This window comes from Lepeophtheirus salmonis, chromosome 5, assembly GCF_016086655.4.
Source record: "Lepeophtheirus salmonis chromosome 5, UVic_Lsal_1.4, whole genome shotgun sequence".
Lineage (NCBI taxonomy): Eukaryota > Metazoa > Arthropoda > Copepoda > Siphonostomatoida > Caligidae > Lepeophtheirus > Lepeophtheirus salmonis.
This window is the reverse complement of record NC_052135.2, coordinates 45,783,187-45,810,735: the sequence shown is the minus strand read 5'-3', so window position 1 is coordinate 45,810,735 and position 27,549 is coordinate 45,783,187. Positions and strand designations below refer to the sequence as shown.

The 27,549-nt window shown below is 30.0% G+C and overlaps 1 protein-coding gene across 1 annotated transcript in view; it reads left to right on the top strand.

Moving 5' to 3' along the window:
- The window catches only part of LOC121117722 (uncharacterized), a 106,413-nt gene extending 85,502 nt beyond the window's left edge, over positions 1-20,911 (top strand). Inside the window, exons 4-12 of the mRNA XM_040712203.2 lie at positions 3,225-3,309; positions 15,003-15,094; positions 15,576-16,126; positions 17,120-17,448; positions 17,939-18,147; positions 18,216-18,427; positions 18,502-18,619; positions 19,674-19,802; positions 19,866-20,911. Of these exons, the coding sequence (XP_040568137.1) occupies positions 3,225-3,309; positions 15,003-15,094; positions 15,576-16,126; positions 17,120-17,448; positions 17,939-18,147; positions 18,216-18,427; positions 18,502-18,619; positions 19,674-19,802; positions 19,866-20,437 (2,297 nt within the window). The 3' untranslated portion in view covers positions 20,438-20,911. The remainder of the gene's footprint in view (positions 1-3,224; positions 3,310-15,002; positions 15,095-15,575; positions 16,127-17,119; positions 17,449-17,938; positions 18,148-18,215; positions 18,428-18,501; positions 18,620-19,673; positions 19,803-19,865) is intronic.
- The last annotated feature ends 6,638 nt before the right edge of the window (positions 20,912-27,549 follow it).

Sequence of the window (27,549 nt, the reverse complement as noted above, 5' to 3'; positions counted from 1 at the left end):
AAAAAATTGTGACTCTAGTTTCCTTGATAGTAGAAAGTAATAAGTTATCTCGCTTAGACCGTTAGTTAAATAAAGAAGACATAATTTAACTTCAGTACAGAAAATAAAAAAATATACAACCTGTCTTCCTTTTTTTCTTACTAATTATCCTATGAATATAATATCAATATAAATTTATAATGTAAATATTGTATTTATATTTTAACATACACATATGCAGACACAATTACAAATAAATATGTCAAATTCTACTGTGTAGTTCATAAAAATATATTCCTTTGTTTCAAATATGTATTACTACTGAGTGACAAATTTGTATACACAGGGCATGGATTGTTCATAAGTAGCATTAGTCAATATTTGAGTATTAAGTTAAACTAGTTTTTAGCCTTTCTCATTATTTTGTTGTGTATCGCATTAGTTACTTAATATCTGCACTAGATGTTCGGATTCTCGTTTGTATATTTTAATTGAGGCGCCAGGACCCAAAACATATCAAGATAACTAGATCTAAACTCCCAACATGGAATCAAGTTCTGCTATTTTATGTGGGAAACTTAGAGAAATTAAGGAGGGAGGATGTAAGAAACTTGATAACTTGTTTGTGGTTAACGATAGAGCAGAAAGAGGGGCAAAGATAGTGCAAGACTTATTGGGCCAAACTAGAAAAAATGCTAACTTACAGAACATTGTTCAGGGGGGTTGAGACATAAAAGGAAGACTTAATAATGTATTCTTGATCTAATAAACGGTTCATGCGCGATAACTTATTATCCTCTACAATCAAGGAAACCAGAGTCACAAAAGAATTATAAAACACGATAAACTTTCATTGTTCATAGAAATATTTTATTATAAAACAAAAAGTTTTTTAAGTAACGCGCATAACATTTTTTTTGCTTCATACGTGTTTAGAAATTGCAATTGTGCTATAGGTAAACGTTAACTAAAGTTGCTAAACTTTTGTATTTGTGTTCTACTTACTTAGCCACAGTACCAAAATTTGGTTTCGCTGATTCTCATAATGTTGGGGACACAGCATCACCCTAATATGTATTTAGCTTCTTAGAGAAAAATCAATTTTAAAAGTTAATATGATTAAAGTCATTGTTACTAATTTTATATCCCCTACCATTGGAGAGAAGTTATAAATTAATGTTGTTTGTATCAAGAAGTAATAAAAATAACATCACTTGAAATTAAGATTCTTTTTAAAGTGTACAAATGAAATAAAAAAGTTTGTTTTTATATTTTAAACCAGACGGCTGTTATTACTAAGGCTTATTTAAAAGGTTGTTTTGGATATAAAATGTATTATTTGAACATCAAGTTTGTAACTTTTTTTGAATGTATTAGGATATATTTTGTTTTTTCATAAGTATTGAGGGTTCACATTTCCCGTTAAATTATCTTTCAGCCCGGGAAATAAATGTTAAAATTACGGGATCCTATAATTAAATAATAAGTATTTTAAGTAGAAATAATTCATTTTAAAATAATAATACCCATATATTATCAATTATAATGTTCTTCATATTTATCATTATCAATAATAGTACTCAGGTTTTTGTAGGGTCTGAGGGATTCGTTTTTTTATTATGTAATCCGATACTATCCACAAAAAATAGAAAATTAAATATTAAGTGATGATTAAACTAATTTTGGTAAACTAGATATTGTATTTTTGTGATTTACACAACCTGACCCTCAGACTAAAAGGCAACTCACACATCACTGCAATCCATTTAGCTCATTTTATAAAATATCTGGCTCATCTGAAATATCACATCTTATATTGCTTCAAACAAACATATTATATTTAAAATATGAAATATAGTTTTATATTGTACCAGCAGTATTACCCTGCATTGTCCGGAGTTATTAGTTTTCGACACAAAAGCGAAAATGCAGACTGGTTTATTAATATAAAGACAACTTCCTAGTAAATCCTCAGCATCACTTTTCGTTATTCATAAGCACCACACTCGTGATTACACTCGATACTTAAATGTTGTTTCCTAGAGAATGACACAATCATACTAAATTCAAGTTGCCAACAACAACAAAATCGCACACTTGATGGTGTCTAGGATTTACAACACTAGAAAGAATAACAAGACTTGTCATTGTGTTGAAAGCGAAATAACTTCAGTAATGAAGACATATTGATTCAGATATAATAAGATAAGTTATGCGGCGATTATATTGGCTAAGTATTCCAATCAAAGAAACTGAAATATATATAGACGACAAAGAAGTTTCAATTGGCAGTTTTGCATAGTAAGCTTAAAGTAGATTAAAATTTTCAGTCTGTACTAATGAGCGTCAGTTATGGCAAGAGTAGAAACAAAGGTGTAGTAATACTTTGATATAGGGGCACCACAAGAAATAAGCTCCTATTCATTAAGGGTACGAGCTGGTCAAAAGTTTTTTTTAGTTATTTCTTTTGGGAAAAATGGCAATGACTTGCAAACTCTGTCTAAGAACAAATGAAACTCGTATGTCAAGGTATTTCTGTATAATATTTTAACTTTGGGTATAAATGTGTATTATAATTTCCATGCCAGCTGTTCATTGGTTCACTTTTTATTGCCAATCAGTCAATCAGAGTTGAACATCATTTCTCTTTTCTGATTATTAATGTAAGAAACACAAACAAATATAATCCCCCTTTGTCAGATGTTGTGCATCTTGTCACCTCTATGTATTTATTTAGAATCTCTGTCACCAGTTTCTTCTCCATACATCCATGTATTTGAAATTAAATAAGAAATAAACGGAAATGGTTTTGAATTGGATTGTTTTTAAATTGTCAGTACACCAACCTTCTTGACTTAATTATTATTTACTATCATGCCAAGTTGATTTATATTCAGTTAAAAATCAAACTTGCTCGTTTCAAAGACTAAAAAAATTGATTATTTCTTGTTAATATTTTTAGGTTTATGTAAATGTTTTGTGTATTTAAAAAATAAATGGTTACCAATAATATTGTACTTAAAATGTCAAATTTGCTTAGATTATGTATTTTTATAAATAGTTTGATCATATTTAAAATTGAGTAAAAGTGAGTGTCGACTTGTGATGTTTACTCATTACTCTTGTTGCGTATTTAGATTTTTTATTCCTGCATGAGGAACATACTTCATTTAATGTAAAACATCTTTTTTATGCTTTCCTTGTAGAATATTAATTACCTACTTCTATTATTAAATTTATCTTAGGTACCACAAGAGATATAGGCACTTGTTTGACACGGATTGTAATACGACATCGAGCCTTGGAATCTAGAATGAAATCTTTTGCTGGGTAAGTAAATCTACAAATAATTTTATTCTAATTGAGTATCGTCCTTATTAATATTAAATAAATGATAACTTCTAGAATAAGTGCACACCATTTTGCAATTGATACATGTTTTATCTAGGTCAGGTTCTAGAAAAAAAATCGATTTCGGTTTTGTCCTTATTTTTACTCTATGATTATTGAAGGCTATTTGAGTGTCTTTGGCTATTAAAAAGGAACCCCTTAAACAATATAGTAACCATGAAAGTCAGCTTATTTCCTGACAACGTAATGGTATAAATAGAATTGTATATTTTTAGTACATCCAGTTGTTAAAAAAAGCAACTGAAAATGGACTTGGTAAGCCTGACAATTTGAAGTATGTTTGAGAGGAGAACACTTCAGATGTCAAGGTGTTTTATTAGTTTAGCTACAAGCAGCTTTGAGAGAAATGAAATCAACGCAAATACCACTCTAATTCTAACAAAGTAACTATGTTATCTACCGTAAATCCAACACGGCCCAAGACCAACCTACACTTACAGTTATAGCTTTTGAACCAATCATCAGTATTACACTTTTTGATTCATGACCATACACAGTTTATACATGGATATTCTCTCCTCAAGAATTAAAGACTAATGATTACAACTTTAGAGAATAAATAACACTGCTCTGTTTGCCAAATAAATAAAATCCACGAATAAGTACCTAGAACCAGACAATTTTATACTCAATTTGAGTCACAGCTTTATTAGTAGAATGCATTTTGTTAATCTATGGGTTTTAAAAAAAGGCAAACGCTACTAAACTTCATGATTAGATAATAATATTTGAACGCATTTGGCAATTAACAGTAAACCCATCCTCTTAATTACATCAAAAACAATATGGTAGCCATGGAAGTAAGCTTATTTGCTATTGAAGTAACGCTATGAATGTGGTTGTCATACTGACTCCTTTGTTGTAAGGAAGAATGGAGGGAAAATATCAACAGCTTGATTATGGAATATTTTATAAAATTATGCAAGGTGTTAACTGACGTGTTTCGAAGTCCCATATCACATTTCAAAATCCCTCTCCCAGATTTACCATCAAATTTCTTGTTTTTTTTTCTTTTTGGAGATCGTACAAATCTGGGTTTTTTTCGCAGAATTAGAAAAGGGTTCGTATTTTCCCCAAAAATTTGCAATAAAGTAATGATGCTCTCATGATTCAAGGTAGACCAGGTAATCCTTCTCTGAGCTCATCTATTGATCTACTCCGAGACCCTTCGACACTCCTTAAGATACGAATTCACAACTTCTTCAATATAATAATACCTTTAACAATATTCCAATCCGCTCTCACGATCCTTTAATAGGTAATTATCTAAATTCAGTTTAAACCTACCTGATATAAGAAAAACCTTTGTCTCAAATAACAATTCTTTACTACATAAAATAATTTGGATTGAAAAACACAAAGTAAAAAATCTGCATAAAATCAACTTTTTCTTACTTTTTTGGTATTAACTTGATAGGAATTCATGAGAATGAACAATTCTCATCAGGAGGTTTCCTTTTTATAGGTGCAATTCGAAAGCTGACCAACATTTTTTTTACTGTACAGAGTGAGGAGCCAAAAATGAGAGTTTTATTTATTAAATCTTGTACACAAACGACTCATCTCGTTAAGAAGTCTGATTTGTAAAAACTGATCTCCGTTCCAACAGTTCTTATTTCGTATTTTATAGTTCTCACTACGACAAAAAATGAACAAGCAACTGGCCAAATACAAAAGGGTAAATTATCACCTTGATGACCAAGAAAGCAAAAAGGGCATCTCTAAGGTTGTCGTGATCTATGTCAGCACAGTCCTCCGTAACCAGCATGTTAAAAACACTGGAATGGGTACCGAGAGGTCTCTGGAAGTGGTGACTACAAAAAAATAGAAATGAGACCTTCAATACCCTGAAGGCCGTGGTAGATGCCTACCCAATAACCAGCATGAAGAGACTAGCTAGAGTCCTCAGTGTTGAGCTGAAGACCCTAAGTGTGGCTTTTAATGAATATTTGGACCTCAATTACTATGTCCGAAGATCAAGGTACCGCCTCAGCAAAAAAAAAAAAAACCAGAAGACACTGTAGAGGTGCAAGAAAATCCACCCAGACCTCGACCCCCTTGACTATTTCTGGTGGGGTGCTATCGAGAGGAATACCAATGCGACACCCCAACCCAATTTTGGACTTCCTCAAAACTGCCATCGACAAGGAGTGGACAGACTACCCTAAAGAGAATAGCGTACGCCAGCTGTAGGGCCAGAATCGAGGCCTTCATTGAGGCCAGTGAAGGTCATATTGAATGATAAAGCTTCTGTACTACACCTCTCAGTATCCAAAAAAAAAAGTTAAATAAAATCCTACAAAAATAAAAAAGTTACACTAACTTAATTCAACATTTCCCTGATCACTCGCTTTTGCGTCCACACTGTGTATTTATTTTTTTAAATTCATTTACTTCGCATTTTAATAAATATGGATACATCTCATGGTTTGCCTCGAAGTAGGAAGTTTCAAAATTATTTATATACATAAGTATCCAAAAATTATCGTTCTTTTATGGTATTATATACTTAGGATATAAGAAAAATCCAGATAGTCAACTTTTCATCTCAAAAATAGCAGTTTCTTCTATCTGGATTTGAATGTATCTCGAAAGAGTCGATATCCCTTTCCTTCTCCTACATGAAACGTATTTGAAGAATATTCCTCTTCCTTTTTTTTTTTTTTTTAAATTTATTCTATTAGGTTTCGATCATTATACTTCAATTTTCCATTGTGATAACTCAATGATTGAGCCACAAAAATAGAAAGTAATGCATGGTTATAAGCAATATTATAAACCATATCTGACCCTATTTGGTTGTCAAGGCAATGTTTTATAAAGAGCAACTCACAAACAAACTTTAATTTACAAATATATATACAAATATGAGTACGAATCAAGTTCTGATAAAGTTTGACATTAAACTTTTAATTTATATTACCAACCTAATAATGGTTCTACTCCCTTGCTTTAGATTATTATTATCTCATTTGTAACATGAATTATATTTATTAATTGATTTAATTGGATGGACATAGGGCCGTCTGAAGGATTATAAATATACATATATGTATTGGTTTATTGAAATTTAAAAAAAAAATTCAAAAATCCATACCTATTTATAAAAAATTTAATTTTTTGCAAAAAAATTCAAAAATCAACAGCCGTTTAATGTTTAAAAGAAATTTCAAATAATAACTTTATTGTGAAAAAAATTCAAAATTCAGTTTTTCACAAAAATTTAATTTTTTGGAAAAAATTTCAAATGTTAAATTTTTGGGGAAAAAAATCAAAAAACCATACTTTTTTACGGACTGAAAAGTAGTGATGGACTGTACTGCAGTTCTTGGACGACATAGTACTACTCCTGTATTAGGTTTATATGTAGTTTTTACTAATATCTTATTCACTAAATAAACTTATATGAAAAATATACCTTTTTTGGGTACTACGAAAACTGCCCGGAGGACAATTGTCCAGTAGAAAATTACCAGTATTTTGTTCAAACTTTATGATATTACATTATAAATTCACTTAATATTATTTATGGTAAATATCTAAACATATTTGTTTGTTCCATCCCCTAAGAGAGTATTTTCAGGTGTGAGTAATTTTATTGCAATACTTACCGTGCAAATTTTTTAAATTCAATCCAATCTTCTAAGAAATGGATCGAGAGTATTAGTAAGGAGGGGGATAAATAGCTTAGGGCCTCTTAAAATATGGTTGAATACCCTCCCCCATCGGATTGACTCGTTTCAGCATTGTTTTTTCATACTTGATGAAAACTCTAGTCTAGAAAAGGTTGATGTTTTTTCCTATATTTTAAAAATATATTCTTTAAACATAGCAATATCCAGTGTATCTCTCAACCTTTCTCCAAAAATGCAATTATTTAAGTAAGACCAGAATTTATTTGAGATCTAATGCTTCCTAGAATAATAAAGAGTTATTCAAAAATGAAAAATTGCTAATTCATGTTCACCCAATGAATATTAAAAACACTGGTCAGAGGCAAAAGAAGTAGAAAATCGACAGCTGGCTAAAAGTTGTTGAGGTTTTCGAGATAGCATTGTGATAATGTACAAGTGACTCTTAATGTCGTGTCGATGTATGTAATTGTAGATGTTAAAAAAAAAATAATAATATTTGGATTAATGTTATTGTTAATATGAATGGGTCAAGTAAGGGGTGAAATTCATCAAGTCAACTGTTGACAATCTATGCATTCCAGCTATTAAAACAATATGGAGATAAATGAAGATATTTCATCACCATGGTTCGAGATATCCAACTTTTACTTTAATTAATAGGTATGTATTGTATAATATATATTTCCCATTCGCTTATGAGATTTGATCCTCCTTCGTGATCAATCGAATATATCAATCGACTCCTAAATACTTCATTATTAACAATTATACAACCTTCTCCACATAAAAAAATCTTAGATCTACTTGGACAAGCATTTTAAGGGCCAATTGTTCGATTAATTCGAAAAAGGTTTAGATCCCATTCTTATTTCAAGGCTTGTAAATGATGACAACTTTGTTAAGCTGAAATTCTCCTTTATTTTTATTCAAAAGGTTGCAATCATTGATATTCAATTTTCTGTATTGAATCCTCGCTGTTGTTCACAATATCGAAATAGAAAGATAAATTATGATGCATGGCTAAGATTGTAAACTGTACCCATTAATTAGAGTACTAACAATTAGTAAAAAAATTCAAGTTAATTTTATATATTTAATTAAAAACTTTTTTATTCCTGTGATAAATTTTTTTACTTTAATAGGTGATGTTATTTTATATTTTAAATGGGATATCACTAAGGGAGAGATGAAGTTTAAAATACGTTTTGTTTATATAATATTAATGATGTTAATTTTACAATTCCTCGGCAATTTTGCAATTTCTTTCCCCTTCCCCCCTCCAAAGGTGTCTGCTATAATATTCCCAAATGATTCAACACTTTGCTTAGCATTACATATAAGAATAACTTTCGATGTAGTTTGCCCTAGGTGATCAATTTGTATAAATATATATGACAAAAAGTATCACCCCCTATGCAGACAGATTTTAATTGCCGAAAACATTTACTTTTTTTGTTGTTTATTGCTTTAGCAGTGACGACTGATTAACTAAAAGTACAGAATAGGGCAGCAAAACGTGTACTCGAAAGATGGATTTAAAAATACATCAATTATTTTACATTTTTAATAATAGAGAAACTAGGGTACGAACTTCTCTTTCATTTTACAATATGGACTGTATTCACATTATCACGCACTTTTGCATATCAGGAGAAACATTACCATGCGTAGTGAGACAATGCTTGTATAAAAACTCGATAAAATATTCATATTAAATTGAATTATTATTTTTATTTCAAGACTTTTTGCTCCTTATAAAAAATTGGGCATCAAATGAATGGGTTTAAATGTAGAATAGGTATAACCTCGATGTTTCATATAATATTTCATTATAACGCTTGATATAAATTATGCTTATTATAATGAAGAAACGCATATTTCTAGTTTCTTTTCTTTAAACAACTAATGCAAAGTTAGTGATTCATTGCAGATATAAAAACCCTTGTATTAAGATTTTCCCCTTTATCTTTTGCACATAAGCTCTACTCTGATTTTTTTTTTTTTTTTTTCACTAACACTATTTCTCCATTTTGTAACTGAGTCAGTTATCCTTAGAGTAGAAAACAAGTCTATGCAGTTTATGAAGGATTTGTTAAAAAGCTTCAAAAACTTGAACTTAGTTTGTCAAATAAGTTGAAAAACTTGGTGACTGGGACTTTAAAATATAGGTTGTTTTTAGAATTTATTTTAATAATAATAATAATATTAAAGGGTAACCAAATGTCCATCGTGTAACTTCCAACGGATCTTTTCTTTTCGTATGAAAGGTTACCTTTTACAATAAAGGTAATGACTTGATTTATGCTCACGAAGATTTCAACATTTATCTTATTAGTAATAGATCAGATCACCTCTCCACTACCGACCCATTAGTTGAGAAACACTGTTTTTTTGATATCCTCGTTGATATTCAGACTTAATTTCCCGACCAAAATTTAATTTTCTCCTTTCTAAAAAACAACAATGGAAAATAAATAGAAGATCTAAATTCGTATACAAAAAAGTGTGGAAATGAACTTCTTTGAGACTTTTTATAAGTACATATATAATATATTATTTATCATTATATTTATTTGTTTGTACTAGTCTCGACGGCTGAACTCTCCCCTCAAAGAAGAATAACATAACTTTAAAAAAGAAAGTTCATTTCATAAAATATTTATATATATTACTATTAACTACTGAAACATAAACAATTGTTCCAACAAGTTCCATTCTTCAAACGACAGCTTTTTCCTTTCTTTTATTTTTTTAAAGAAAAAAATAGGGTCATAAGAAGCTTATAAACCGTCTTTGAGACATTTCCCTTCATAAAAATATGATATTTAAGTTTATAGAACAAATATATATGCATTAAAAATTCAAAGCACTTTTTATTAAATTAATGATATAGTTTTTATTATTATGATCAATTTTCATTACTCTTCGAGACATGAAAACAAACTTTTAAAGTTATTTTTCCCCTTTAATTGCTAATTTATATTTCAAAAAAAAATCTCGAAAAGTTACTATTGGTTCGACTTGGCCCATATTGTGAATCAATTTTTTAATTGAAGTAAAAGTCTCTATTCACTCAATTTTGACTTTAATAATAATATGGTCTGATTATTTATTAAAGTTTTTTGTTCCAAATCATTTCTGTAACACATGGACTGAGAAGTCCAGGGCTTAACAAAGAAAACACGTTTTTTGTCCAATTTTTTTTTTTTGAGACTATTATTATTATTATTTATTCTCTTTATAGGACAGAGCCCCTAAAACACTTTTCAAGTCATTGCTTAGCTTTAATGGTGTTTTTTTTTTTTTTGTCTTTTTCACCATCAAGAAGCAGTTTAAAAGTAAAACACACAAAATTATTCTTAATCGACTGTTTTGGAAATAACAAAATTAACGTCACACTTAGCACAATATCACACAAACTAAAGAACTGGTTGTCAAAAAATTTGATGGCTGTCTTTTGAAGGTAAGTACTAGCTGAAAATGAGATGAACTAAAAAATAGTGCCATTTATGTGTGAATCCTGGGATTTCTGGTCAATATGTTATTATATTTTATTATTGTTTACTAATAATGAATTTATAATTCATTAATATTAGACCTCATCTCTATTGTTAAGATTCTACATGAAATACTAAATAATGAAAAGTAATCCATTGGTTGTGATTATTTGATTAATTAAGTTTGTATCTACACTTGTATAAAATATTACCTTATTGCGAGTGATATTTTTTTCTTATTGGCAATTTGAAGATTGTTTTTATTTTCCAAAGTTATTATCATTAGTATTCTCTAATTCTTGAAGAGTTAACATATCAATATAAAGTAACCAGGGGTGTGTATGTGTGCTAATGAAGGACGGATAGTAAGACTGAGGATTTTTTGGAGAGCTAGTTGCATTTTAGACGTCCTTGTTGTACTCAGAGTAGAATTGAGGATCGATGTTTGAGTCAATATCCTTCTAGATATGGAGTAGTATTTGTATTGATTTCTTACCTCTCATAGCTCCTCGCAGGTAATCTAATAAAACTTCAGGACAGCAAAGCTTCTTTTCTCCCAAACGTTCCTCGTATTTTTACATAGAAATAAGTGATATTTTATACAATTATAGTTGTATTGGTTTATATAATATCACTTAAAATATGCCTCGTCCTTGTTATCGTTCCTTGAAAAAAGTCCCAAATTTTAATGTACTAATATTATGTTTAAGTACTCCAGTTTAACAAATTATATACGTTCAGTAATATTTGAAATATATTTCACACATAGCTAACTTGATTGTATTTTGCAAACTTTTGTCCCAGAAGAAACAAAAAATTACAAAAATCTGTTAGTCGTTAGCCAATTCTTCCAACTGTTGAGTTGTTCACAGCTTAGCAAAAGTTAATTTAAACTCCACCTAGCAACGTTAGAACAAAATAAGGGGATTACAATGAACAAAAACAGAAAGGAAAAGTGAAAACTGTTAGAATATTCGATTAATAGTTGGAATATTCACGGACTATCAATACTTGAACAAATAAACGATTAAAAAAATTATAAAAAGGATGAACTGACGAATGGACAGGTGTTATTTATGTAATTTATGCAACCGAAGACTGCGTAGTTGTTTTGCTTACTCAAACAAAGCTACATTTACCATCAAACAGACGATTAAATGGTGGTCCTGGAGACGCCTAACTGCTTGCATTGCGCAAATGGAAATTCATAGATCACGTTCAATTGTCATTTTCTCGACTTGTACGTAAGCTAGAGAGCTCAGATTTGTTTTGTTTTATAATTAATTATTTATACTCTTAACATATGAAAATATTAATAAATTTCAATCACTCTTCCTTCATTCAACCAGTTGAATTAGTAAATGTTCAGATCTCAATGGACCACCAAATATCTATGGGCAATAGTACTTGTGTACTTGTACGACTCACAAGTCAAAAAATTTGCTTTTCAGCTTCAAAATTGAATTTCTAATTGTCTCTTGAATTTTCCCAAAATTAAGAAACTCGAAAAATTTTTCTTTTTTAAATTCTATCTCTAAATGATAAAGAAAGTTGCGAAAATAAAAGATTCTCATACATCTAATTTGTTTATCGGTAAAAGTTCTTGAACGAATTATAATCGAGTACCACGGTGTCATACATTTTTGTAGAATCATTTTCAAAATGTCAACGAACTCATATTTTGACGATAAAAGAGTAATATGAAGGATTTTCCATTATTTTATTTCATTTTTGTAAAAGGAAAAACATATTTCGCCACATAAATAAATGAATATATATCTATATTTTGACCACGTAGAAAGAAAAATCTAATTTATATTCTGTGACTTTATCTTTTTATATTGGAGCTTTCATGGGCTGTTGCTTTATTTTATTTTTTTAAAGCTTATTTGACTTTACTCTAAAATGATAAATAATATATAATGCAAATAAGGGTATGATACAGATCAGTTAAGCCCTGTCCCAATTTATTGGTTTAAAAAAAAAGGGGGAAACTCGATCCCCTTATACGTCAATGAGGTGTTTCTTCCTTTTAAATTAATACTATTCAGTTATTCCTGCATTGGACTAGACCTAAAGTTATGCGAGAGATTAGTGTAATAGTTGATACAAAAATGAGCCATTAAAAATAAACATTTAGAAAACTTTATCTAATGGTTGAAAAATGTCAAAGGTTGCGTTATTGTAACTTGTAAACGTTGAGTAAGACAATGTGATATTTTTATTTTTTAATATACATATAATATGTTATTTATAATCATGATTCGAGAAAAAGCGTAATCTCTTTTAGAGTCATTAAATTTTAAATATTTGTAAGTTTATCCGTTTTAATTTGTTTAATTCGAATAAGAACTTTTTAAATTTATTCTATGGCGAAATAAATATTATAACATATATATAGTAAAAGGGTTTTATTCTTATAAATTTGTTTGCTTACCTTGACTTCATAATGGTTGAATTCCAGAATGAGGATGTCGCATATAATTGTTATATTTCTACTTTTATTCCATTTCCCAACCGTTCCTCGAAAAAGAAAGAGAAAAAGGCTCAACACCATTTGTTAGTTAGCCAATATTTCTGAGTTATATGTAACTATTATTTTAAAAGTATTGCTGGGAATTTTTCACAGCTTGAAAAAACCATATTCAGATCTTCCGTTATCTGTATTTTGAACGTTGATTGCTTGATATAAGTAAAACTTGACAACTCACAACAAAATGCAGCCTCAATTTCTAATTTGGAGAGGTAATAAAAGGTTGGGAAAGATGCAATAAAAATCAAATCGTGACTTTCATAATTTTATTGATTTGTTAATTATAGCATAGTTTTGCAAAAAAATAATAATAATAATAAGATACGCATTGTTAAAACTCTATGTAAACCCCTAGAATAAAAAATGCTGACATGTAATGCTGCATAAATATCTTTTCCCGTGTTTATCCCTTTTTAAAGAAAAAAACATAATGACCAGAGAATATAAATTTATAAGTCTCCTCACTTTTGGTCAATATCGTCAACGTAAACATTTTGCATCTTCGTAGCCTTAATACCAGATAAAGCTGCTTAGCGTAGGACCATGGAGATACATTTTTAGTTATTGGTCAGGAAGCTCAAAACCAATAAATAATTCTCAAACTTTTTGAGTGAATCTCCCCTTAAAACATCATTAATAAATCTGTTCCCCCTCCCTTATTCTAAAAAGACAAATTTTCAATCTTGTTTTTTAAAAGGATATTTCTTCGGATTTTTCATTAAGAATTATAAGAATAACATACCAACTTGCTGAAAATCCTTTTGTTTGCCCTCTGCCTCAAAGGATTTTCACCCTTCATAGTCTGTGAAGATTTTTTTATTACTTTTCTGAGGTGGAAAAGTCTTCAGAGTAAGAGTTTAAATTTGAGGGGAAAAAATTATTTAACTCATCCAAGTTCATTTTTTGTTTAATTTGCCACTTGTCATAATCACAAACATTTAAACAATTTGAGAAGATATATATAATTTAGGCTATCAACATGGATAGATAGGTCTTCTTTTGGGTGGGAGCTGCTTCCCTTGGCTCTTCTCGTAAAATCGTCCCCCCCCCCCACCTGGTTACGAACCACTGCTGTTTTCAACTGATATGCAGCATTGTAAATCCTGTCTTTATAGGACCTTATTAAAAATCCATTCATTTTATTTAGAGACGTCATCTTTTTATCTACTGTCTACTATGGAAATCAAACTTGTATCTATAAGTTGAGGCGAAGCTATAAACCAAGTTGCAAAACGAAGACCACTTGTTCAATATTAGCACAAATATCTTGGGTAAGTGATAACTTTGTTGTCTGCTTAGGGTGCCGAGTAGACTACAACTTTGCTATATAAATGGTCATGCCCACCATTATAACTAAAATAAAAAAGTGAATTCTTGGAAGGGAAGAAATAATTATTTTAAGAAGGGGAAATAGGCGCATTTGGTGTGAAAAAATTACCTTGTATCTGAAGCTTCATCTATGATATCATAAAAAGTGAGATGTTGCTTGAAGAAAAGGGATTACTTAAGACAAAACATCTACTCGAGCTAACAAGTACGTTCCGCCACTTATAGGTTTATGTGGAGGGGAAAAAAGTGGAATTTGAAATAAAGAGATACAAACTGAAAATTATATCATATCTAATCGGTCTATTTTTTAGACTAAACTCGACATCTTTATTCTTTAATTATACGGTAAATAGGTTAACAACTTTTATAAATCATGAGTGCATTTCTAAATATTTAGGTATTTAAAGTTTATTTATTCATTAATAGTGCACAATATTATTTTTTTTCTTTCTTATAAATACATAAATTTAAAAAGGAAATAAAATATTTGGGGCCCTTAATGTTGGGGAAGAATATTAGAAAATATATTTTCATTTAATAAATAATAGATGATGGAGTAAGCGATATCTTTTGGTATTTTATCAGTTTATTGCTTTTTTTTTTTTTTTTTTTTTTCAGTGCCTTAATGGATTGTCTTGTACTTCCTATACAAGGCAAGCTAGAGGAGTGGAAAAAGGTTGCTGTCATACTGGATAAAGAACATTCTAAAAGTAAGTAACATTTCAATCCTATTTGATATGATCCGTTAACAAAAAAAAAACAATTTTGAATAAAAATCAAGAAAAGGAGATGCCCTGTTTATTTATTTAATCATCTATACATATAGTTCAATATTTTAGAAATATTTGGGTCAACTACATACTTTGTATTCAAATTTTTGGGATGATAACTATAGCTTAGCATCTTTAATTAAGTTTGTAAATCGTAATTTGGGCCCGATAGTGTCTCTGAAACAAAGTATATCATTTTCTAATTATTTTTTTGGTGACAAGAAATGTTTTTTACTTTAAGTACCATTTGCAGTGCCTTTGCAAACAAATTAGATAGTTTGTTGAAAGGAATCGACGATAGTCCGTCGAAAAATACAAATGTTTTCAAAGTTTCATTTTGAGAAAAATCATTTTAGATTGTTTTTTTCTTGGTGTGTCAATATATAAACCTTGTTTCTTTAGTAAAAACTTTAATATTTAGCTTATAAGAAGAATCGAAGTCAAATTAAGAAAAAATTTGATCAGGTTGTAAGACTCAGAAAGAAATTGAAAAAAGAAAAAGGCGGAATGCCGGATCCAAGTGTTCAACGTTTATTTGATCAATGTTCCAAGGATCTCAATTCTAATTTTAGAACGTTTGAAAAAACGGAGAGAAGTGCTGTAAGACGTATTCTACTTGAGGATCACAATCGCTTCTGTACTTTTGTGGCATTCCTTAAACCTGTGTTGAATGAGGAGCTTTCTATGCTGACTGAAATCCAACAAATTGAAAACATCATGGAGAAATTAAATCGTACTGCTTCTTTGGAGGAATCTACGGATCTAATCATTGAGGACTTCGTTAATGCTAAAGTAAATAATAGTACAGAGGAAACTTCAAGTTTATATCTGGCTACTCCACCATCTACGCCTTATATGGGGTCTAGAAATAGTTCAATGAATTCCCTTGTTTCTGATTCAACTGCAAATAATTCTTCAGTTGGTATTAATTATATCGGAGCATCACCTCATCGGAGGTCAATACAAAGTGAGGTATGTTCCATTCTAATGACGTTTTAAAAAATTTAGGTCACCATTTCCTAAGTAATCATTTTGATTGAGGCATTATCCCGAACAGATTAAAGTGGTATATACAAGGCATGTCTAACATGAGAGGCACAGGCCACATTCCGATGCACTTAATGTTTTTATTATAGATCCATATAGGGGGAACCGGATGAGTTTGTCCACTTATGTATTTTTTATGAGCCAAATTTGATAAAATTAGATCCATATTAAAGAATAGCTATTTGGCTACTTTTAATCAAAAAATATATTTTTGTACTATCATTGCTTTTATTTTACATTATTATTTTTTTAAATTTGGTAAAGTATTTTCAGTAACTCAAAATGTCTGGTGGTATGGTATTGTATGTATCTTTAAACCATAAAAATCATCTTCTCTTCAATATTTAACCCATCAATGCTCAGGTATAGAATTTGTAAGCCGATTTTGATGAACTGCTAGTTTATTACCCATATGAGTATTGTAAGAAGATAATGATAGTAATTTTTTTGGTCTACCCATTTTGTGTACGAAATCACAACACAATGCTAATATTTAAATCCTATATTGTAGCTAAAAAATATTAAAAATATACAGGGAAATTCTTGAAAACTGTAGTATAAGTAGAATATAGTATTATTAAACAAGGGCTAGTTAAAAATCAACGTATAAGCACTTGCACATGCATCTCACACTCAAAACATTGAACATAGAAGGATTAGCAGTACTATAAACAAGTTTGATCTGGGTAGTTTTAGAATAAATCGAGTTTGGTTGTCATTCGTCATTCAAATTCGGCCAGGTCTCCCCTATGTACATCCATATTTTCTCTATTGTGATCACAAAGTTATAATTTTAATTTTATAAATACATGAGCAAACCATTATAGAATTTGAATAAATGTCGTACCATTTTCCCATGGGCAATATTCCTTGTATCACAAAGGATACAAACTTTATATTACTCTATTATCTTTCTAGATTGATTATGAGGAATTCTCCAAAGAACAAAATCCCTCTAGACCAAACTCGTCTCTTTCCCATCAAATCACAGCTTCTCCTATCAAGTTCATGGGTAACAAAGTAGAGAGACCCTCTTCTGCTCATTCTTGGAATGAATTGCATCAGAATCGTCCTCACACTATTTCCTCATCGTTTAATCAACGAACATCTCGGACTCCAATATCTGCTTCAACCTTCAAAGACAATTTGGGTAACTCCGGGAGCACAAACGATTTACAGAGAATTCCTTCACCATCTCTACTAAATCAATACAGCACTTATTCAACTATCAAAAGAACTAATCATAGGTAGATATAGAGTATTAAATTTAGATTATTTTCCAAAAGTACATATGTCGTCACTTTTCCCTCATTTTTTTTTCTTCATAAGAACACAGCCCAACAAAAAATAGAAAGTACCATGAAAATTTAGTGTTGAGACTCAGTCCAAGACCTTTTTTTTTTTTTTTTTTTTGGTTCGGTCTCAAGTAATTTTTTTGATCGATTTGGACCAATATTTGTGTCCAGACCTTGATGTTAGACTGTAGACCGAAATTTAATCGCTTTCAAATCGTGGACCTCTTTTTCCGGTGTCAATATATATTCTTGATATAAACGATTCTGAACTTAAATAAGAGTAGTTTAATAAAATTATTATTAATGTCATTTTGGTATGAGCCTTTTAGTTAAAGTTAGAGCTGATTTTTTTTTTTGTAAAAAATGTTACGTGATCTCTATACTTGATAACACGATTATTGTAATAATTCATGCTGATACATTCAAATTTTATCTTTCCAAGCCCCCTTCCTCGTACTTACGATACAAATTCTCTGGGTAAACGGCCACCCTTGCCCACACGTGGTTCATCTACAACTAAATCAAAGACTTATGAAGTCAAAAATGTTCGATTATCTAATACAAGTCCTGATCATTCGCACTACGCAACTCCCAAGTCCACTTACAACCTTCAAATGGTTCCAAACTTTATATCCGATAATCAGGACATGGGTAATTCAAGTTATTTGATACATTTATTCTTAAATTGATTGTTTGTTTTGTTTAATATTTATTTCTAGTGATTCCACATCCCGTGTATGTAAATTGTAAGAATCTACAGAGCATGAAAATATCATCTAGTCCACTTCACAAGTCAAAGAATAATATTCCACGTGTCCTTGATCCTGGTTCACCACAATTTGAGTCTTTTATTCTCGATGAGGCAGGAGAAGAGGAGGATTTAAAAACTCCTACAGTAGAAGAGCTTTCATTTAACGAGAAGCAGGAGGGTGTGAGTAATTTCCATCAATTAACTTGATATAAGCAAAGTTAATTATAAATCAATGATTATATTATTATCATCAGACTACTACTACTACTTCTAAAGAAGATGGATCTGGCTCAAGTTCAGATTCATTTGGTTCATCGAGTGGTTATGGAAGTCAGTATATCATCAGATTGGATGAACATTCCAAAAACGATGGTAAGGAGTATTTTTATGATTTTCAGACAGCTGTATTACCAATTTAACTAACTAAGAAATGTGCATACAGTGCATGATATGTAATCATAACTCCTAAAAAATAATTTTCTGAAAAGTCACTTTATATTCGAATTTCAATTGCAAAAACGTAAATTATGTACTGGGTCCATCCATGTCGAATCACCTAGGTTACGAAACAAGTATTTCAGTTTTTCTTTATTTTAACATACGAGTATACTTTGTCTAATTGTCTATGTCATAAATATTAAATTATTAGAATTTGGGGTTCTTGAAGAAAATTTCTGATCCGAAGAAGATTTATTTGTTGAATAATGTTCGATCACTATACCCTAAACCAAGATATAGGTAACCTAACATAAATTTAAATCTAGTTTGTGTACCCGGTTCTCAAAAGAATCCAGACTAGGTCAAGGCCAATCTTGAGAACTACATCCTTATATTAGAACACTTTAAACTGAAGATTAATGTTTCAAAATACCAAATATCATGGCAATGTCCTCTTTTGCTCCCATTATCACAAAATATCCAGTGTTTTTTAGGATTTTTTTTAAAAGAATATTTTAAAAACTCATTTTGTAGAAGTTATGACTATGTAGAAATCAAAGATTAAGAATTTTACTAATCAACAAATTTTGCCCTTGTATTGAGATGGAGTGTTCCTGAACGATTTTAACTAGAAAAACATGAAAATAATTTTTATTCGTCAAAATTCCTGTTTTTGTGGTCTACAGATAGTCACATTTTATATACTATCAATAAGCCTTGATAGAATAAATATTCAAAATATTTCAAGCAAAACATCTTTAAAAATCAATATTTTAAAAGTTATTTAAGGTGCAATTTTTGATGAAATGGTATGTCTTCACTTTAAAACAAACTATAACTTTTGTGATAGTATTCAAAAATGTGGAATTTATTAGATTTCAGAAGAAAATGCCCATGTTTGCTATTTTAAACTTGTTGATTTGCCATGGATTTAACCCCACTAAATACAATTTTATTTTATTTTTCAATTTTGTATTATTTCTTATAGCCAAATGTTCCTCCAATTCATCTCCTTCACATAATCACACCGAATCCCTTCCAAAAACGACCACTACTTTACTTAATTCCCAATGCGGAATTCCTTGTATCATAAGAAACAATTCCAATCCATTGCAAGGTAAATAACAGTCTTTCAACCAACTCCTTCTTCTGTTTCTATTTCCTATATATATATTTTTAGATCAATATCTGAGTCCATCACATAGTTTTCTTCCTCAATGTAAAACACCATTGTCAAGTAGGAAGCCTCCCCCTCCAATTCGGAGATCATCTATTGGTACATCAGAGACGCCATCATCTTCCTTCCAAAAAACTACTATTAAAGTAAATGAACTGGTGCAACCAGAAGACAACGTTTCTGTAGACGACGATCCAACTCCCCGTGGTTCCTTTGAGAATCTTTCTCCCATTTTAAGAACTCCTAATGGTGGTGGTTCAAATGGAAGGTCTACTACCTCAAATGAAACTCAACTTATTACATCTTTTGAGAAAGATGGGACTATCAAAAGATTTTACGAGAAAGGAGAGAAGAAAACAAAATCATTAGATGAGTGCAATTATATACAAAGTCCAGGACTAAGATCTAATTTAGAATCATTAAACTCCTTTTTTCATCGCACTTCTGATATTAAAAAGACACCGTTGTTGTCTACTGATCAGTCATATCCCAGAAATATCAAAGTAGAAATTGAATCCGCTTTAAGTCAAATGAAATACAAGAAAGAAGAGGAGGATATCATATCAGACCTCTAATAAGACGACGAAAAAAATATATAAATCCTGATAATTTAATAATGTAATATTTGAATGCATCGTTTTCGAACAATATCATTATGATTTGTAGGTACCAAAAAAAAAAAAATATTTAGGGACCCCTACATTTATTTATTTATATTTAACCAAATGAGTTGTCGACTGACTAATCACGCATAATCAAGTTATCTCAAAGTTCTTTTGAGTTCATTTTTATAAGGAAAGAAAAAGAAATACTTAGTCAATATTTACAAGCCTAAAGAAATGTGTATTTTATTAACTAATTTTTATAAATGAAAACATTTTGATAAAACAGTTAAAATTTGCTTATAAATTCAAAAAATATATATATAATCATATGCATAGTCTATAACTTTGAATAGATATTATAAATTATTATTATTAATTAATACGTTAACATGTATTTTAACAAACAACTTAATTATATTGAAATAAAAATACGATTAAACATTACATTTTTTATAAAACTTCTACGTCAAGCTTTTTATCCACTTGCACCCTCGACTGTCAAAAGGAAAAAAATGTAAAAAAAAACAAAAACATACGATAGTTTCTAGCCTGCTGTACTTTTCTTGTTGGTAGCTGTTACTTATTATTATTAAAGATAGGCTTTCAAATAAATTGCTGTTTTGAGATTAGAAAAGGAAAATAGTTGGTAAATTTCCCTTTTTTCTTTCATGATTTAAATATTTTTTGTACAATATCTACCTCTAATAAAGACAATAGTTGGTCACATAACTTAGTAATATTGAATATAATTAATTTTTTGGATTTCATTTAATTGGATCTCCATCTTTCTCGGAGTTCATATTTTTGCATTTGGCTATCTTAGCAACACTCATTCTGATCCTCTCTTCATGTTCTGTTCAAGGAATCTCGTTTTTGTGTGCCTCACTCGATAGATCTCATCTTCTTTAATTGAAGGATCGTTCATTTTGCAGATGCCTCTTCCCTTTCAAGGTCTGTGATAGTGACTTCTGATTTCGTGAATCATTGCCTCTATGTTCAAATATACATAAATTCCTCCAAATCTTCTACGGAATAATCGTATACTGCTATAAGTACTAATGAGTTCCATAAAAAAACAGAATAATCCACTGAAAGCCCAAGTAAGGAACAGAAGAGTTCTCATCCTCCATCCACTACTCCTTCATTGAAACTTTGAAGATTTTTTGTTCTTCAATCAACTCTGCTTCGTCTCTTACTCTTAGAAAAATATTTCATTTATAAGAGTCCTTCAGTTTCCTTGATTTATATAACGTCGAAATAACTTATCTCAATCACAATTCCATTTATAAGGTGGATTTTGTGATGTATAATCTATATGGATAATTCCGAATAATCAAACCTATATAACCTGGACCATGGATTTCTTTATTACATGTGTGCCTATTTCGTCATTCGAAAACGAGTGGAAGGTAATGAGCCTCTCTTTTTTTCGATAGTTTTGTCTGTATTTCCAATGCATATTATATTCTGCTAATAAGAATGTTTATTTCTGTATAAAAATGTCTCATTTAATTTTGTATATGGAAAGTGTCACTAATAATTTGTTGAATCTATTTATTATATATTAATAACTTCTATATCGTATCATTTGTCCTTATAATTTTTTTTTTAGTTGTATTTTTAAAGAAAATTTTGAACTTACTATTATAAGCACACGTTATAATACTTTCATAAATTATCTTAATAATATTTACTATTTCAATGTAACGGTAAAGACATCCTACTTCGTAATGATTAATATTTCTATATAATACCCTGCTTCATATAAATAAAGTAAATAATAATTATATTTGAAATATTGAAAGTACCTACTCATAGTGAATAAATCTCTTCAATGTTGCAATCTTTGAATCTCCTTTGCAAGGAAGGAGTCGAATATGCTTTATTGAGATGGATGATCAAGTTGAAAGTATCTTTCTTCGATTTCCTCTATCTGGCTGTGGTCTTATATCTTGGAGAATATATCTGAAGAGTTTTCGTATTATCGCCTCATCAAAAAAATACAAGCGCTGATTTTCGTAGTTGTAAGTTAAGTTGTATCTGGATTGACGAACAATAAAGAAAAACTGCCTGAATGGTCTCAAAGGGGGTCTTAGCATCAAATGGTGTGCAAGGTGTTTGTCTAAGGACCGTTTCTTCGGCTAAACACTTGGGTATGCTCCATGGATTCAAACATGTAGATATGTAATTTATTTAAGATAATTTTAAGTATTTTAGTGTATTTGAAGTATGATAGGAGGAAGACAAATTTTATTTCTAAGTGTTAGCCATTAGTTTTTTATTACTCATTCTATAATATATCATATTAGCGACTTAAAGGGAGAAATTTAGGAAATCCCAATGTTTATCAATCTATAATATAGAGATATGAAAGTTCTATTTATGAATATCAAGAAGTAAATCCAGTATTCCTGAATTTCAAAATTTCGACTACTTTTTATATTAACTGTTCCAGTGTAATTTGAAATATAGTATAATTCATACTTCCGATGAATATCAAGCCAAGTTATGACAACCATACAGTGGTGTCCGCAGGATTATATTTTGGGAGGATTTGGGAGGCTTTTGGATTCTTTCTGAAAAAAAATCAAATATTCTAATTTTCGGTGAAAGATAATATTCAAAAATTCATAGCCATTAACAGAAAATTAAATTTTTTGGGAAAAAATTTGAAAAATTAAATTTTGTAGAATTTTTTTTTTAAGAATTAAACTTTGTAGAAATTTTTCAAGATTTAATTTTTTTAGAAATTTCGACTTTTTTAGGTGGGGGGGGAGAGGCTACAGCACCTTTAGCCAACCCCCAGCGGACGCCCCTGTATAACAAGTGATTCATTGGCTCTTTAAACGAATGTCTGTGTTTTTTTCTATTATGATACAATGACATTTGAATATATAACTAGGTTTATAATAATAGTCTTCAGTGATACAAAAAAAATATGAATATAACAACTCTATATATTTATATGTGCCTTATATTTCTTAATATATTATGCTTATGCTTGTTCGACATGCACCAAAAAGGTGCGGTCGAAGGGGTTGGCATCAGGGCTGTAGGGGCCCAAAAGTGTCATAAAGAGTTTAAAAGACTCATTCAAAAGAGTCTTGCGTTGGAGGAGATGGGTTTCTTTCATTGCACGTGTCAAAAGTGGCATCTACTCTCTCACAATGCTCTTTCCACTCCCTTTTTTGAAAGCTCTCTGGAGAGTCTGGTGTGAAACCCCGAGATCTTTTGCATAGGCCCACGTCGACTTGAGAGGATTGACCTGTGCTATTTCCTTTAACTCATGCAGATACAGTTTGGCCTTTTAGACAGATCCCTCCAACGTTTCGTACTAGCTGACGGTGTAGACTGTTGTCCTGGAAACACCCAACAGCTTGGAGTGGGTGAATGGAAATTCGTCGATCAACTTTCAAGTGTAATTTTATCGAATTGTACATAAGCTAGAGAGCTTAGGATTTGTCTTTTTTTGTAACTAACTGTTTATGCTTTAATGTATCGAAAAAAGAATTCATTTCAATCCCTCGACCTTCATTAATTCTGGAATTATTAAGTGTTCAGATTTCCATGAACCCCCCGCTATGTATTATATCAGTTAAAAAGAATCTTGTCACTTGTTTCCCATTTAGTTACTTTTCCTTTACATTTTTTCTTGAAACAGTTTAGACCACTGATTATGGTTTTAAAAAAAGCAGAAAAATCAAGAGTTGACAACAAAATACACCTTACATTTTTGTGTTATTGAAGAACTGCTGTGTTGGAAAACCCGGATAGCAACAATATATTTAGCTCCAACAAATGTTCAAAAAAAAAAAAAAAAAAAAATTATTTATCCCTTCTATTTATGATGTTAATAAAGAAATTTGTACATAATTTGAGCAACTTTAACCCCAATCCAATTAAATGTACTGAATATGACAACCCACACATATTAACAAAACTGCAAAATTCAACGATTTGCAATGGATTACGAAAAATCTAAGTGAGACGCGATAAATGAGATGAAACATCAGGAACAGTTGTATCAAGCTCTTTTTCAAGACTATTAAAAGCTATTACTACATAATTAACATTACAAATTGTTAAAAAATCAATAATTTTTGTCTATCTTTTTTTGAGATATTTGATAAATACTGATTTTAAGGAGTAATGATAATTTTTTAAAGGAACAGAATTATTGTAACAACGTGGTCAGTTGGTATAATTCTGTCAAAACTCAATCAGTGATGAAAAATTTGAGAGTCTCAATATATAATAATCAGCTGCATTAATTGTTGTAATTGTTACCGTATTGTTTATTCATCTATAAATCATTAAACTTCCCAGTAATCGTGTTTGTTAGGTAAAGTACGACCCTGAGGAGGTTTTTTTGTCGTAATCTTCTGCTAAAGTTTTTACCCATAGAGCATAGGTACCCAATAAGTGACTACATTCCCACTTGATATGTAAATTCAGGCGTTTGTTAGGAAGAAACACATTTTATTTTCGTCTTTTATTTATGAATGTTAATCAGTTGATATTTAAAGCAGTGCTCAGAAGAAGTTAAAAATTGGTATGTTAATGTGTAAATCTAATACTCATGGTTTCTCTTACTTTTTTATCCCTTTTTTCCAACTCTAAGTGTAAATTAGACAATAAAAAATAAACATAAATTGAAGTAGGTACGTATAAGTTTATAACTTAAGGTAAATAAAAACTATTCGTTAGCTGAGGTTGCGTGAGATTTAATGTGGAAAGTTCCTATGATTCGAGTACATATATTATACGATTGAGTCATACGTTTAATATAACTTAATTTATCTATTATAAATCAAACTAATATCCTCCTTAAATGGAAAGAACCCTGTATTCAAAGGAATCTATATTTAATAAAATAGAGATTTTTGAGTTTAAAAAAATTAGATCCTATTTTAAATGCGTCTGTGTTAAATTTTGTTTGTTTTTCGACAAAAAACAAAAAATATAATAGATTGTTAAATAACATAGCATAGTATTTTATTATGTGAAATAAAATCTATTTGCCACGCTTCTAATCAATTAAAGCCTGTCTATCAATTATTTTTTTTCATGTCGTATTTTCTTTTTTCTTTTGATGACCAATTATACATATGTTAACTTATAGTAATGTATATTTTAAACGTCTCCGTACGCAAACATTTTTCAAAATAAATTGTAAAGATTTAAAGGCCTAAAAATTAATTAAATAATTCCTAGATAAATTAAAATGCAATAAAGATATTTATTGAAGTATATAGATGGTATAGTCCTCCTTATTACATTACCTATTTTTAAAATATATTGGTAAAATAACATGTATTTCATGTTAAATTTTTGAAGATTATAAAAGGGATCAAGCAAGTTGATTAACTTCTATAATTTAATAGTTTTTATTAGCGGTGGATACTTGAACTCAAGATTTGAGTCTATAATTTGAAAACTTCCGACTCTAATTCGATCTCACTATCAGAGACTAGAGGCTTGACTTGGGCTCGACAGTTAAGACTCTCGACTCCGATTCGAAAGCTATTATAAGTGAACTCAAGACAAGTCTTAGCACAATGGGTACGGATACTATATTATAATTATGCACCGGAAATAATATAAAAAAATCTGAAGATTCGAACTGGACTCCATAAAAATATTCAAGGACTTGGACATGTTAGGAAAAGCTTAAGACCTCTGACTTTTAATGATATTGAAGAAATATCTGTGTGACGATCAATAAGAAACGTTGTGTGAGACAATGCGTTGTATTTTAAATAATGAGCAGATAATAGTTTCATCTCTTATATATAGAAATTGTGGACTTTTTAATATTGGTTAGTGTATCTGTTTTAAATAGTTTAATTATTGTTATGTCATTTTTATTTATTCATTTAGAAAAATACATCTTGATTATATTTCTCAAGAGTATTTTTATTCAAATATAACTTCTATTTTTGGTTTTGCCTTACAGAATCCGCCATATATTTTAGGGTGGCAATGTGTTAATGTATTAATACTAGGGTAGAATGAAATATGGCTTATATGCGTGCAATACTTTTTGTAATTGCAACTTAAACATTTTTTTCTACAGATTTTATCATTATTCTTTAATTCTTGAAGAAGGACCATTTAAATATAAAATAATCAATAGTGAATTTGCTCAAAAAAATACATGGTAATACGGAGGATTTGTTGGGGAGTTATAGGAGTAAGTCCTTGTTGGACTTCGAGTAGAATCAAGGATCCACAACGGAGTCATTCCTGTAAGTGGCCTTGCTATTGTGTTTATTTTCTCGCTTTTAAGCTCCTTGCAGCTAATTTAATGAAACATCATGACAGCTAAGCTACTCTATTCCAAAACATTCTTCAAATTGTCAGGGTTACCATTTTGATATTCTTTTTCTTTTAAATAAAAAAAGATCATAATTTAGCCAACTCTAATTATTGCCATATTTGAGCTTCATGTATCTTGATTCAGTTCTTACGTGATAGATGCATCAGTTTTAGTTGTTTTTTGTTTATAAGCAGCAAATTCATTAAATGTATAAACGTAGCAAAATCCTACACAATTCTTATGAGAATCTAATTAATAGAATATTATGTTATTTTCATAATATCAGAACAATGTTCTCAAATAAATAAAAGTTTGTTTGAATTTTGTCAATAATAACAAAAATAAATTAAACATCCAAACATTTTTCTTAGAGGCTAAATAGTACTGCAGGTGAATTTAGAGAGGGTAATGTAACAGATAAAACCAAAGTATTGTGCTTGAAGTTAACACATAAACTTCCATTCATTCTATTGTACTGGAGATTAGTGTTCAAATTAAAAAAAAAAATCATATGGAAGAGTTCTATAATTTGAAGAATCTCTTGGAGGAGAGAAAGAATAATGACCATGACGTTTCATTAGATCAGCTACAATCAGCTGTGACAAGAGAGGAAGGAAAAAAGAATATAAAATAGGACATTTGCTAGAATTACTCCGATTTTAATCCCCAATTCTACTCTAAGTCCAACAAGGACTTACAATTATAAGTCTGCAACAAATCCTCTGGGGTGTGCTCTGTCTTTCATGAACACACACGAACGTTC